Here is a 15,988-nt window from a genome sequence, read left to right on the forward strand (position 1 = left end):
AATGATTACAAGTGTCATTATTTTGTCTGATTTAAGTCCAAAACCCAAAGATATTCAGTTTAAGATTATATATAAGAGGGAAAACTGCTAATTCTCACATTAAAGAAGGTGAAACCAGAGATTTTTTGCATTTCTGTCCTAAAAAATTACTCCAAATGATGAATCAAAATGATCAAATTATCAAAAATAGTTGCAGATTAATTTCTGACTAATCAATTAATTGACTTATTGCAGCTCTAATCTGGATTCATGTTAACCTGTTGCATGAAGCATGAAGCAGTTATCTATCGGGTACACACAGGTGACATCATGTTCTCGTCACAAAAACAGACAAAGTGTCCAAATCTTACAGAGATAAATATGTATTTTGCATGACACTCACAGCTGTCACCTTGTCAGTGTTATTTGTATGACATTAATAAACTGATGTAAACATATCACACATCCCAAATCAGAGAATGAGCTAATGTTGCTCTTGTTGCCCTTTAAATAATACGTAAAACCTGTATCGAGTTCTGGTCTATAAGTCTGCTCGGTCTTCCTCTCATTATGCCCAACTTCCTCCCACCCTGCCTGTTATTGTGTTGGCATCCTGGTCTGGTTCACTTTCAAAGAGATTAACAAGGGTTCAGTTAAACTCATAATATATTGAGTAAGTGAAGAAGTATTCAAAATACTATTATTTAACTAAAAGCACAAAAGTATCATCAGCAAAATGAACTTTAAGTATCAGAAGTAAAAGTACTAAAAGTTTGCTTTCATGTTTCTCCAATCTTTCCTCTCTTTTTGTGAAATATTGAATAATTTTACCTCTTTGGGCCTCGAACACTTATTTAAATGAAAATAACCGTTGAGAAGTTTAGAGGAGAAAATGTCTCTTTGGTGAAACTGTTGACAACTCACAGACATCTGAAATGTGAGCCTGCTTTTTAGTGAGGGGTCGCAAGTCAAAAAAGGTTGGAAACCACTGGCTTAAGATTTAACAATGCAGTTTATAAGCTTATATCTCTTTATGTAGAATCCTAAAATGTAAAATAAGCAGCAACTACAGCTGTAAAATAAATGCAGTGGAGTGAATAGTGCAATATTTCCCACTGACATGCAGTACAGTGGGAGTATGAAGTAAAGGAAAACGGAAATTGTCAAGTTTCAGTACAGTTCTTGAGTGAATGTACTCAGTTTCCTTCCACCACTGAATATATAGCTTTACACATATCCCAAGGGCTTAACATTGATTTGAGAAATGTGTGTGTGTGTGCATTTCTACATACATTTACTTTACTACGGTACTACGGAAACCAATACAAAATCTGGGAAATAATCAAGTCGGTCATCATGCTAAACTCCACCAGAATAGTTTTACTTTCTACAGTGTTTAAACCGTAACTTTACTGAACTTCACGGATACTTGCTGCAAAAAAGAAACAACTATAGAGCTGAAGCCAGGCTGTCTGTGTCTGCTTCTGGTCCGTTTTGGAGTATATCAGGGCCCTACGAAAGAAGAAAAGGAAAGCCTGTGGTCTGTAGAGCGTCGATCCACGTCTTTGTCTGTGTCGTGTGACAGCTGTAATTAAGTGTCCTTGCAAACCTGTATTTTGTAGAACTATATAATTCTGTAGGTCTTAGACTACTTGTTTGTGTTTGTGTGCAACTACTGTGGAAAAGAATTTCCTCCTTGAAGACAAATAATCTATCTATCTGTCAGAATCTGACGGCTGGCAGTAACGTATTAAGCATGATTTTTGTGGTTAAAAAAATAATAATAAAAAGATTTTGAAAGTGTGTGCGGGGGGCAAACCGGATTTTGACATATGACAAGAGGAATTAACACATCGTTAGTAGTTTGGAGTTAGTTCAGATCTTTTATCTTTAATCTAACTAAGACAAATCTCACTGCATGCAGAACATCCAACTTGAAGAATTTGTTTAAAAGCAAAGTAAAGAAGGATTATTTCACAACGTACCAGGACACAGTAATATATATCTATCATTTAACATTTCAATCGTGTAATACAACGTAAATATCCTCTAGCTGATTTTGTATCGTTGCTCGTGGAACTGTGGTGGAGGATAACTCACTTGAACGCAGCCTTGCCTATCAGACAGGTAACTCAAAAGAAAGAAAGAACAATAACGCTGCCTTTAAGGGCTGTTTGAATGTTTGAATGCAGAGATTGAAGGAAAGGTGGCCAAAAGCGATGAGAGGAAGAAAAGAATGATGAGGTGTGCAGGAAGTAATCAATAAATAGGTGAACATAGTACAGGCAGATGTGAATACTGTGGGTAAGAAGAAACAGTAGAGCAGCTACACTACAAAGAAGGCATCTGATTCAAAACCTCAGAAAGATAAATGTACACTAATAGATATTCTACAAAAGAACTCAGAGAAATGAGTGTTATTGAATCCTATTTCACTATCTTAGACTAACTAATAGGGGTGTGTCTGAATACAAATACATTATTCGGCAAAGCACAAATAGTGGGTTTTATATGAATATTTGTTTCATACAAATATTTAAAAAATGTTTGTTGGGGGTTTTCCCCAGAGATAAAGCTGAGCTACTGACACAGGCAAAGTGCTCCAGAGGGACTCTCCATAACCTGTGTTTCCCCTTCTCCTTTCCACAAAGTTAGGCTGTAAAAAATAGGCAATAAATGAAAAGTGCAAAGCAATAATTGCCTTTGAAGTTCCTCTCTATGCGTTACATGGTGTGCTGTCTCTGTGTTATGGGTGTATAACATGTGTGGACCTCCATCATGAGGTATTTTATTCATGAACACTTATTGTAACACTTTAATTTTCTAAAATTAAAACTGTCATAAAAACAAAAACAGGATTTTTAAGCCTCTTTCCGCTTTTATTCGAATACAAATACAGATACAAATAATTTTGCTGCCAGACACAAATACAAATACTGGGATCTCTGCACATCCCTACTAACTAATATTGTAAATATTAGACACACTGATCCACTCCATACCAGCTGGTGGCGGTAATGCGCTAATTCGTCGTTTGCCAGCCGCCAATAAACCTCAAGGAAGAAGAAGTTGAGCTACGCAAGTCCTCTGCTGTTGTTTTGGTTTGCTTTTAGCCGACTAGCGAGCCAGTGAGCCCGCAGCCATGTCAGCGTGGCGGAGGCTGCATGTGTCGGTGCGGACGGTCCTCACCTCCAGACGGGTCACACCGCGGCTCACCTGGCCGCGTCACAGCCTGAGCACATGCACACCTCTCCGGCAGGACTTCTTCAAAGGTTGGGGGGGCGACAACAAACAAGTATAAGTGCGGTTAACGCTAAGAATAGGTCAACATTACCTTGAGAAATCCACTAATTATTCTGTGTTTGTGCTTGGGTAGATTAATCTAAGTTGAAGGTGACCTCTGGAGAGATTTAATGAACATTTTAGAAGCGTCTCTTTAATTCGGCTCGTATCTAAATCTCCATTCAACTCTTCATTTATGTTTCCACTGATCCTTACTGTCTACTAACGACACAGTTTGAAGCCATCCCACATAAAGAGGGAGGATTTATTCAATTAAAAATGCTGATATGTGAGTTATTATATTTGCCGAATTGTAGAGTGATAAAGCTAAAGACTCAAAAACTATATTGAGTTACATGTTTCCAGTTAATATCTACAACAAGACAACGAAGAAGTGTTAAAGAGCCCCTCCAGACATGTATTATGATGTATATAAAAGACTCTACGTTGATCAGTAATGTGTCTCTGATTTGGTTTTCCCACAAAATAGTTCAATTATCTTGTTTAAATCCTCTTAGACTCACAGTCAGTCTCTAAACGCTTCGCATCTCCCAGATTTCGTTGTTAAAACTGGGCGGAAACAATTAAAAAGTCCCTTCATATTTGGGGTGATGACACGCAGTTCACTATGGAGGAGAATATGGGGGGAGAGCATCGTTTTCGGTAAGGTGTGCCCTTGTTCTTGTAGGTTTGTTAGCGGTTGTTCTTGCCGCCTTTCAAGCAACTACAATACAAATCTCCAGACTTCAGCAGGTAGAAATCTACAACTGTCTGATATCGTGGTATTCTCCCTCATTAAGAACTCCAGGAACTATAAATATGCAAATATACGTTGAATATTGGACCAGGATTGGTTTCCAAATCTAGTTGTGATGTCACAAATCATGCTCGTAGGCCCGCCCCTTAAAATCGGATGTTCAATGAGTGCAGAGAAACTTTAATTTTCAGCAAAATGAAAGTAAAAACAGTCTTTCAGTGTCAAACTCTGCACATGCATCATTCTTTAAATCCAACTGTAGGAACAAGAAACACATTTTTGAGTGAAGGGCGACTTTAACTTTCTGCTTTTGTGCCGCAGACCTGGAGGCCCAGCTGGCCGCTATGAGGAAGAAGGCGGCAGACGCTCTGCCGGGGAGCAGCTGGAGTCCCCTGGAGATCAACCCGAACCTTCCTCCGGAGAGGGCTGACATCGTGATCGTCGGAGGCGGTGTGGTGGGCTGGTCCATCGCCTACTGGCTGAAGCAGAAGGAGAGGGTGCGAGGAGCGTTGGAAGTTATCGTGGTGGAGAAGGACCCAACGGTGAGGGGCACAGTGAAAATATTGAAATCAGTACTAAATGTTTCCAAAATGCAATGTTCTCAGCCCAATTTATCTGCATGCCACAATAAAAGATCATTATATTAGTCATATCAAGTGGATATCTGCCACATTTACAGTCTTTTTAGCATCAAATTCCCTCTTTATGACTTGAGATCACATACAGCAGGCCTCTGCTTTTACGTAATTCCTCACTAACTGCTTCCCCCTCTGCATGTGATTCTCCTCAGTACTCTCAGGCCTCCACGGTGCTGTCTGCTGGGGGGATCCGGCAGCAGTTTTCCCTGCCCGAGAACATCCACCTCTCCCTGGCGTCCGCAGACTTCATGAGGAACATCAATGTAGGTCACGCTGAAAGTCACCGTGTTGTCGCCTCTCGTATGAAGCCTCTCTCGGCTCACTGCGCAAGTTCTGGTAATGAAAGATGAGCTTTTAAATCATTAAAGTGACTCATGGTGCTCAGAGCTTGTGTTATGTTAATATGTGAGCAGGAGCAGCTCGTGTGCCAGCTGAAGGTTGACCAAGTGTGAAAAATAACCTCAAGTGAAATAATTTAGGTCAGCCGTAGTTTAAGATTCAAGATTTAGTTTATTGTTATTTTCTTGTGTATTAGCATACACAAAAAAACCCAAAATGCTGTTCCTCTCAGCCCACAGCAGTGCAACAACAACAACAGAAAGGATAAAAAAAAAAAAGTGATAAAAACAAAAAAAGAACGAGCAGTTAGCAGCACAGTGCATTAAAGTGCATTTAGAGAGCAAAGTACAGGTCTCAGTTGGATGTAGACAGCTCTCGCATGTCAACGAGTGACCAGCACTGTTGGGGAGTTATATAATCCAGTTTGCTGTCCAGAGAACATGAGGCAGCATGATTCTTGGAGCTGCTGGTTTGTGTGGGTTAACAGTTAGCCACGTCCTGTCGCACCGCTTTCGATGTTTCCTCTCTGATGCAGCTCCAGGCAAGGTCGTGGTCTCCTCTGGGCCCACTGGGTGCAGCAGACCAAGCGCGCTCAGCTGATTTTAGCTCCCAGCCAGAATTTCTCGTAGTTAAAGTATTTGTTCTGAGTGTCCCAAAACAAACTGACAATCATAGACATATTTCCTTTGCACTCCACATGATGACACAGATGTAGATGTAGACATGGACAAACACACTGCATAGTTGGAACTAGGAGAGGCAGCTGCAAACGTCGATCACGCCGCCATCATATCACATTTCTCCTCTCATCTTCACAAAATAACCCTTCTGTTAGCTTCCTCAGTGCAGTTTCTCCTTTGGAAGGTTGGTAACTTTTTATTTTATTTATTTATTTATTTGTTTATTTAACAAGGACAGTGCACATTAATAAACATTGCTGTAAATGCGCCAGAGTTAGCCAAGAGGTTGTTTTTCATCTGCAGTCCCTGGACAGATGTTACAGAGTCACCCTAAAAACACAATATGAAAATGAGATTGAAATTACAAAGTTACTGAGGTCATTTATAAGCATGCAAGAACATAAAATAATATTAATAAAAAACATCATTCAGGACATCCTGAAAACATGCAACACAGAGACTCATGATACAAGATATGCAAGACAGTAAATACATGAAGATATTAATAGAAAAGTGGATTGAATAAAACCACATTGAGCTGCATTGTTAGACACTAACTAGAACATGCAAAGCAGAAGCACAGATACAAAAAGCACGCACAGTATGTAAAATACATAAATCAGCCTGACACAATAAAAGCAAAACCACAATAAGACATGCATGCAGGTACATGAAGGCAGACTGGCAGTAGCAAGATAGCGAGATAGCAACAGGTGACAGTAGACAGCAGGGGAAGTTCAGCACAGACAGACTAAGTCTTAGCTCCGACAGAGCTGAGTACTAATCAACCATTTCTTTAAATGAGCTCTAAATGAACTCTACGTGTCCAGCAACAACAGCAGTAGTTAGCAGTTGACAGCTAGCTAGTTGTTTTGATTTAACAAATATATCCAAAGATGATATTTCCTCTTCTGTTCTTGCTGATTAATGCTGTTACCTCTTCTTTAGAGTCTTTTCTGAAGATTATTTGAAGGTTATTTTGCAAAATGTTTGTTTGAGATGTACTGAGGAGCCCATCTCTGGTGCAGCAACTCTCTCTCATAGAACATAATAAACATAATAGTTGGAGACTGAACTACAAGTTTGAAAATGGAAAAAAGTCTCAGATAAATTCTCAAGGGTCAAGTTGTATTTCAATGTAGGCGTCAGGCTTTGATAAGGAAGAAGAATGTGTGGATCTACTGCGTTTTTTAAAAATTTTATAAAAAACCGTCCATCGGGGGTCTGATGATGTAATAGGAGTGTAAGGATAAATTGGCAGAGTACTCCTTTTAAAGGAATAGTTTGACAATTTGTGAAATCTACTTGGGTCCTAGTTGCTTTCTGGCAGAGCATCAGTTGAGAAGATCAATACCTTTCTCATATCTGTCCGTTAGATATAAGGCTACAGCTAGCAACTGGTTAACTTAGCTTAGCATGAAGTGTGAAAACAGGTTTGAATGTTGTGTTTACAAACAGCAACCGACAAATCCTGCATAGTATGCCTTTAAGACCATATAGTCATTTCCCCTGCCTAAAACATTGTAAATAAAATACGTTTCTGCTCTTGCAGATGTCCGACCTCCAACTTGAATGAAACGCACCACATTTCTTGCAGAGTCCGTGCTGGTTGCCTAGCAACTGCTCTTAGCCAAGAAATAATTAGGCTAGGCAATTAAGCTAAGCTAAGAGGCTGCTAGCTGTAACTGTAACAGACACATATGAGAGTGATATCAATCTTCTCAACTAATTCATCACCAGAAAGCAAAGTATTTTCCAAAATGTTTAACCTTCAGTTACCCTATGGTTCCTCCTCTAGTGTTGTCTTGTGGACAAATGTTATTTGTAGTCCCAAGTCTCTCAGACTAGGTACTGTATTTTTCTCTTTGCGTAAAGCAGCATAACGCAGCCCTGTTGTATATGTTTTGCAACTTTTTCCAGTTTGTTCATATATAAATGATTAAATGTTTAAGTTAAAGAGTACGAAGTGACTCACAGTGTCTCACCACTGTGTCCTCTCAGGAACACCTTGGTGTGGTGAACGAAGACCCGGTGGACCTGCAGTTCAACCAATCAGGATACCTCTTCCTGGCTAGTGAGGAGGTGGCTCACATCATGGAGGAGAACTACAGCACCCAGAGGTGTCAGTCCTCTTTAATTCAGTCGAACTGTGTGATATCAGAAAGCTAGAAATCAGTTCCCTCTGGGGAGAAACGCAAACTGAGAACGTTTCCATTCAGAAATTTAAGCACAGTATTTTGTCTTGCAGCTCTGAAGCTTCAGGGATGAAGTTATTTATTGATCAATAATCTAATCACGTGGTTGTAGGTATGCTGGAGCCAAAGTTTCACTTCTCTCTCCTACACAACTGAAGGAGAAATTTCCCTGGATAAACACAGATGGTGTGGCGCTCGCTTCGTATGGTGAGCACAAATAATACACAAGTTTTTGGAACTCTTTGATCCGTAACATCTTATAGAATATGTGGGTTTATAGACCCTTTTTTTTAAACAGCATTCATTTTCATTTTGACTCGTCCTGGCCTGCAGGGTTGGAGAACGAGGGCTGGTTTGACCCCTGGACTCTGCTGAATGCCTTTAGAAGGAAGGCCATCTCTATGGGAGTCGTTCAGTGCTGCGGAGAAGTTACAGGTTTGTCGCAGCCTCCAAACACAAAAACATCCTAACGTACAGTAGCAGCCAAAAGTTTGTTTGACACTCTGTCTCATTCAAGAGATTGGGAAGGTGTGTCCAAACATTTGACTGCTGCTGTACTTTGTTACTTTGTTTGTCTGCTTATTTTTCATGATCTAAGGCAACAGAAATATTTTAAAAGTGAAGAATTGGTGTCATTTGGCAGCACTGAAATTTAAATATTATATTATTAATGTCTATCTCTTGTGCAGGTTTTAAACATACAACGAATGTGATCAACACCGTTGATGGTGAACAAATTGATCTCCGGAGAATAAAATCTGTCAGAGTAAGTGGGATGCACTCAGCATTATGTAGCTGTGAGCGTTTGCCGTCATGTTTGACATAATTTGAAACACGAATTTGGTTAAAGTTTCTTTTTGCAATATCGAACATTATAATCGACGGCTGCAACTAGCGATTATTTGATGAATGTTAGAAAATAGTGAAAAAAGGGCACTCACAATTTGTCAGAGTGTCTTCAGTTTGCTTGTTTTGTCAAGCTAATGTCAAGATATTAAATTCACCGTCATATATGACAAAGAAGAACAGAAAATCATCACATTTGGGAAGCTGGAACCACAAAATGTTTTGCAATTTTGCTTCAAAAATGACTGAAACAATTAATCAATTATCCAAAAAGTTTGTGTCGATCAACTAATCGATTTATCTTGCAGCTCTATTATAATCCATCATCACTGCACACTTTTTAAAATGTTTTATTTAACATTTAGTATGATCACCAGCATCATCACGACAGTTTTCTTCATTTTTCTTCTTCTTAGATTAGATTAGATAGAATTTACTCTTCCGTTAATCAAAACTTTAATTTAGATGGTCTTGCAACCAACAATTATTTTACATATTGATTAATCTTTGGATTATTATTATTGTTACATTATTAAGTAATCGATTACCTTGTAAAATGTCCATAAACAGTAACAGATGCCTATTACAAGTTCTCAGAGCTGACAGCGAAGTCTTCATGTAGCTTTTCTGTCTAACCAACAGTTAAAAATTCAAAGATATAAAACAGAAAAAAAGCAGCAAATCTTCAAATTTGAGATACTGAAATAAAAGAATGTTCCGTCTTATTTGTATTTATTGTAAATCTGTTTTTATTAGAGGTCTTTGTATGAGCTTTTACCTTCCGAACTCTCCTGCAGGAGCATTTGTTTGCTTTGAATTCATGTATAGTTGAGTTTATTGTATCTAAAACAACTCCTGGTGGACATGAACGTGTCTCAGTCTCTTTCCCCTTGAAAAATGTAACATCTCTTTGTACTCAGTTCAGTGTATTTGTCAAAGACATTTTCCGTATATTTTAAATGCTACCAAAGATTGGGAACACACACTGCTTCACTAACACACCACCACAGTAACAGCACAGTGTTTTGCATGATGAGAAAATGTCTCATGTGGAGCAGGTGCAGATGCCGAACAGCCTCGAGTACCAGCCGGTTGAATGTGCCATTGTGGTCAATGCAGCAGGAGCCTTTTCTGGTAAACTGGCAGAGATGCTGGGAATTGGCTTCGGTCCTAAAGACACCTTCGCTGGAATTCCACTGCCCGTTGAGCCTCGGAAAAGGTACTTTATTGACTAAAGGGGCATATTTTCCCTTTCTAAAAACAATGTTAGTGCTGTCAAGATGTCTAATTTCCTTTTGAAAGAGCTGGCAGTGTTTGCATGCAGTAAAGTCTTTTGACAGTTTTATTTAAACGCCAGTGAATTGGATAAGTGAGTGGCTTTATAGTGCTGACTCTCAACTTTAATTTGAGGGTGTTTACATCCGCGTCTGATTAACTGTGTGAAAATTGTAGCTCTTTGAAACTTAATCACAGAGGGTAAAAATGGGTTATAGGTCATTCACTGCTCAGTCAGTATGGATGTGAACACTCTTAAACACCCTTAAATCAGCATTTTAACCACAGAGCCACTTTTTAATTTGAAATTCAGTCATCTAGAAAAGCCAAAACAAACATCAGCATCCAACACTTAGAGACACTATATCGAGATGATCATTCTTTTCACATACAGTTCTTGATATACATGAGATTTACTTTACTTACTACTTTATTTATCAGGAACATAAAAACATTAATGAACATTAACATGATTAAAATGTATCAGATTTAGCCAAAAGGCACATCTGAGTCCCCGAGCAGGTTGATGTTATACACAAAACAAACAAGACATACAAAAAGCTACATAAAAGCACATGTAAAGCCAGATTATGTTGCACTCTGTACTCTATCTATTATACTATAGCGCAGTGCCCTTGGTGATACTTCTACAGTTGCCAGGTAGTACTTGTACAGTAGCTCAAAGTGATTGAGAGTGCATTAAAACTAGCTAATAAATAGATGTAGTCAGATAAACGTAATGAATAAATGGTTGACACATCCAGCCTCTGCTTCAAATCAAATGAACCCATTTGGAAAATGATGGCACGTGGAGTCGATGAAGGGGTACCAGAGTTCATCTGACATCTCTGTGGGGGTAAATCAGACAGAAAAGGTCAGGAACCATGGCTTCTAAAGTATTCTCTATAGCAGGAGTCAGCAATTAAATTCAACCATGGGCCAGATTTTTTCAGCACTGCTTTTTAGAGGCCAGACGTTCTACAGGCAAAGTGAAAACACAGTTATTTTCTATGATTTTGTTTGTATAAAACAGCTTTAGGGTTGTATCTGAGGGCAGATGCCATAATTGCCATTAGTAATCCACACACAATAAACAGTGGTCTGCTTCATTTATTTTGGAAGCTGAAATACTGTTATTGACACAAATCTGCTCTGGTCAGATAAGACCAGTATATAGATGAACCTGTATAAGGTGATGAGATGTTACAAGCTTGTGTTTATTGGGATTAAGGTGAGCCTTTTGTTTGCATTGTTATCTACTGTGGATTTATGACGAGTCATGTAAAAGATTTGATTCAATCTATAAAAGGAAAAACTTCAGCTTTCGTTAGGGGACGTTTGCCTACCACTGCTCTGTTGTATCCTCTATATCAGTGCTTCCCAAACTTTTTTAGACCATGGCACTCCTTCATGGGAATTCTTTTGTCATGGATCCCCCTCCTGACTGCTGAGCATCTGAAAAACTCAAAAGCCTCAAAGTTGGCTGCTTTGACAAGTCAAAATGTAAATAAAATATAATTAATGTAAATGTCAGGTGTTGAAATTATATTATATGCGCAATAAATGTAGAATGGTATGAAGAATTTTGCAGTACACTTGGCCCAACCTCAAGGAACCCCTGCTCTATAGTATACTGTATATTTAATGACAGGAAAGTACAGTTTATACATTATCGGATATACTGGACGTAAGAATTTGAAGATATGACTTACTGTTGAGGTCTGTCAACATCCCTATAGCACTGATCTCTCCCTAAATCTTGTTCAGGTATGTGTACGTAGTCCACTGTCCCGATGGTCCAGGTCTCGACACTCCCTTCCTGATCGATTACTCTGGAGTTTACTTCAGAAGAGAGGGCTTAGGAGGGAACTACATCGCCGGGACATCACCAGAGGAGGTTTGTCGTGGGTCTAAGCTGTTTGCCTGACTATTATGAATAAGAACAAACAGTGTAAAAATCGATCTAAGTGTTTTATCTGTTTGTCTGTCCTCAGATTGAGGAGCCAGATATCAGTAACCTAGAGGTGGACCACCAGTTTTTTGAGGACAAGATTTGGCCCAGCTTGGCCCATCGTGTTCCTGCTTTTGAGAATCTTAAGGTAGGTGTTGGGACGCTTATAATTGACTAGCACATGAGGTTTTTATCGTTTCTTTGTCTGCTAATCATTCCACAAATATGGCAGTCCATTTTATTTTGAGCATTTCATTGTTATTTTAATGGATTTTTTTAAAAGCCAGTACAAGTATTCATTTTTTAAAGAGGACATGTGATGCATAATTTCCAGGTCTATATTTATATTCTGAGGCTCTACTGGAATATCTTTGCATACAGGCTGTTTTAGCTCCTTTTCTCGCATTTTTACATACGTTCTCTTCAAGTTTTGGAACTTTGCCCATGTTTAACCCAAACATCCGACATCATAACAGTATAAAAATGACAGGAAATCACATGTTGTTATTATGTCTTATGTCTCCTTTAAGCCTCAGCCTTTGCAGATCAAACTTATCTCTCGTTCCTCTCCTCAGGTGACCAGCGCGTGGGCAGGTTTCTACGACTACAACACCTTCGACCAGAACGGCATCATCGGGATACACCCTCTGATCAATAACATGTACTTTGCCACTGGCTTCAGCGGCCACGGCCTGCAGCACTCGCCCGCGGTAGGTCGTGCTGTGGCAGAACTGATCCTGGATGGAAACTTTACAACGCTGGACTTGAGCGGTCTTGGCTTCAGACGCATTCTGGCCCAGGAGCCCATGTTGGAGAGGAACATCGTTTAGATGAACTGGAACGTGGACTCATACCATCAACACCTCTGCCAAAGCAAAGGATCATTCAAGTTTTCTACAACTTGGGTCTCAGTTTAGTGGTTTTGGCCATCATTCCCGTCATAATAATAACATTGTACTCATCATAGATCTGGGAATGCAGCCTCATGACTACAGTAGAGTCCAAAAAGGCATGAAACAGGAGTAGACAGTTCACTTCCTGTTACCTACAGACTTTAAAACATTGTTTGTTCACCCTAACCAACCTTACCAAAGTTTTTATTTTTGCAACTGTGATAACAGTGTCAAAAAAATGATTGCATGTGTGTTGTTTTAGAGGGCAATTACAAGCGACGTCTTGCTGAAGGGAAAATGTTGAGATATGTAGGGGTGGAGGGGAACTGAACTGTTGACATTTCCTGTGATACAGTATAAACTGTAATAATTCCCAAGATCTTGACTTCTGTTTTTCAGATTTCCATTGAACCTGTGTGTGTGATGCCATTGTGCAATACATTTGCAGTTTTTAAATTTTTCTCAGGAACCACTTTGTTTCCACATGAGTATGAGTATGTACGTGATGTATACTGTATTACAGTATAATACAGTGCAATACAACAGCTTTGCAATGCAATGTTCAGTTTTTGTTACGACTAAGATATTAGTTGAATTTTAGAGCCTGAAAAATAACCGAACATAAACGTTACATATGTTTTGTATCACTTTACATTGTAATGTGTTCTTTCTGGTACATTTTATTGTTAACTATCTTATCATTGTATAGTTATGCAGTCGATTTGTGATTTACTGTTGAATCAATTTAGTTTGAATCTGTGTTTCATAGTAATCAATGCAATCAAATTTTATTAATAATCAAGATTTGTAGAAAAATTGGCTTCAGTTGTGTTTATTAAAGCATTTTTCCTTCTTTCCTACAGGTGTTACAGCTCTTACAGATCAGATTCAGTTTATTGTAACTGCACAGTAACAAAAACATTGCAGCTGTCCGTCTGTAGAAGCAAAGAAAGGCTGCAATAAAAGTTAAATATTCCAATGCTGCAAAAATTCAGTAGAATTTAAAGCTCAACACTATGTATACAGTAGTGATTTAATTTCACAATTAGGTATTTAGTTGCTGATGAGATTCAAATCTATACAGACTTTATTTGCTTCCATACCCAGCTACTGCAAATACTACATGATCTAGTGTTACAGGTCTTTTGGGGGTTAGGTGTTGTGTGGGGATTTATCCACCAGATGGAGCCAAATCTGTACATCAAGTAACCAGTGTGGAACATCTTCCCACTTGACACACTGAAGACAAACTATAAGCAAAATGTAATTTGGAAGTGAAAGTGTTTTTTTCTGTAAATTCACTAACAGACTAATTATCAGACACTCTGCTCTCATTTGCAAAGATAATGTCACAGACCAGATAAGGGACAACAGAGCATTTTTTGAGACACACAGTTTCATGATCTACTGTTAACAGCTCATTAGCCTTTTCTTAAACCTTTATTTATTGAGGGAAGTTTCACTTACAGGAAGCCTCTCTTTTGCAGGAACGCCCTGATTACATTCACCCTTGGAAGCTGCCCAGTCCAACCACAGCCTGATCTGCAGACCACTGAGCAGCTCCACTGGTGTGGTTGGAGTTAAGGGCCTTGCTCAAGGGCGGGGGTGGTAATGAGGCAGTATAATTCTGCCAGACCGGGGATTGAACCGATGAACTTCTGATCACAAGCTTGCTTCTCTAACCTTCAGGTCACTACTGCCTGATATCAGATTGACCAATACCAAAACAGAAGCTAACAGTGCATTTGTTGGGGACTATTTTCAGCTGCCGATTTGTTGCTCTAGTGAGTGTTTGAGGCAGCGGGACGGGGTTCAGTGACAGTTCCCATGTTTTCCATAATGTGGGAACATGTCAGCCAGTGAAATAGTTAGACACACTGATGTGTTAAAATGGTTTTTGGCGAACAACGAGGTTCTGTGGCACAGACGAATAACAATGAGGCATAGGCTAAACAGCTGATACTTGTTTGTAGGATCAGTTCATGGTTGGTTTTGGTCTTTTCATGTAATTTGTTGATTTTAGAAAAAGTATAGAATATCACCAGACTTATCCTTTTAACATTAATAAAATTAGCATTATGAAATTGGGGTATCCCGTAACTGTACGTCAGCTGAGAGCCTGTATTTTTAAAGACATTATAAAGAAGATACCAAGAATTGATTTGTTTATTCTAAATTCAAAGGCAAAACTAGCCTCACAAATTGGAATATGAAAATATCACACAGAAATGAAAGCAGCTTATAGCTCTTGAGCATGTAATAACTGAAAGAAAATTGGAAAAATAAGATAATCTTGCTTAACATGGAAAAAAGCGCTTAATTTAAGATCCTGACACCTTTAAATATTAATGCCCTTTAAAGTGCAGGACATACGCTGCATTAATGAGGTACATGCATATGAAAGTGTGGTGTCTGTTGACCTTAGTTGTGAGGTTATGTGCCCCACTTATCCAGTATTAGTTCTGACAACTCCTCACATATTTATGTGTCTGTGTATTTAGCATAGCAAGCATTTTACTGCTCTCAGGATATCATAAATATCTAATTTCTTAGTCATGCCGAAATTTAAGCAGGGTCTTGTTTTTTAGAGTCATGCCTTTCCATAAAGCATTTATTATTATTTATTATTTGACCTGAAAGAAGTACAAATGTTTAAGATCAGTCAGTCACAGAGGAGAATAAAGCACATATATGTGTATATACAGTATATAAATATATATGTGTGTGTGTACGTCCAGAAGGTTTTAAACTCAGTGAAGACTTGGAAGGACGAATAGGTCTATTTTTCTGAAATACCATCAATGGTGGAAGAAGTAATCCATTACAAATAGAAGTCCTGCATTCAATCGATATAATCTTCCACTTTTTGTTTTTTACTTATAAGTTTTTATTTATAAGCATATTGAACTTTCAAAATATTTAATATACTGTATACATAATGCAGGAAGACCACCACTCCAACCAGCTAAGTCCTTTTAAAGTGCTGGAAAAATCAATGAGTCCAAACTTGATCATACATGATTCAACAATGAACAGGCAGGCAAAAAACAAACTAAACCCCATTCCAATCATTGGCAGTATGCAATGCACCTGCGCACACCCTGGTGGTAGGAGCTCCACCTCTTGGGAACTGAAGTTTTTAAGTGCAGAATA

The 15,988-nt window shown here is 38.7% G+C and overlaps 1 protein-coding gene across 1 annotated transcript; it reads left to right on the top strand.

Moving 5' to 3' along the window:
* Nucleotides 1-3,016: 3,016 nt before the first annotated feature.
* On the top strand, nt 3,017-13,487 carry foxred1 (FAD-dependent oxidoreductase domain containing 1). Its single transcript, XM_042432335.1, has 11 exons — nt 3,017-3,251; nt 4,340-4,560; nt 4,809-4,919; nt 7,677-7,795; nt 7,983-8,077; nt 8,204-8,305; nt 8,560-8,636; nt 9,775-9,935; nt 11,759-11,888; nt 11,986-12,090; nt 12,518-13,487. The coding sequence occupies exons 1-11, from the start codon at nt 3,122-3,124 to the stop codon at nt 12,770-12,772; spliced, it is 1,506 nt and encodes a 501-aa protein (XP_042288269.1). The 5' UTR covers nt 3,017-3,121; the 3' UTR covers nt 12,773-13,487.
* Nucleotides 13,488-15,988: the final 2,501 nt, after the last annotated feature.

Source organism: Thunnus maccoyii, chromosome 13 (assembly GCF_910596095.1).
Source record: "Thunnus maccoyii chromosome 13, fThuMac1.1, whole genome shotgun sequence".
Lineage (NCBI taxonomy): Eukaryota > Metazoa > Chordata > Actinopteri > Scombriformes > Scombridae > Thunnus > Thunnus maccoyii.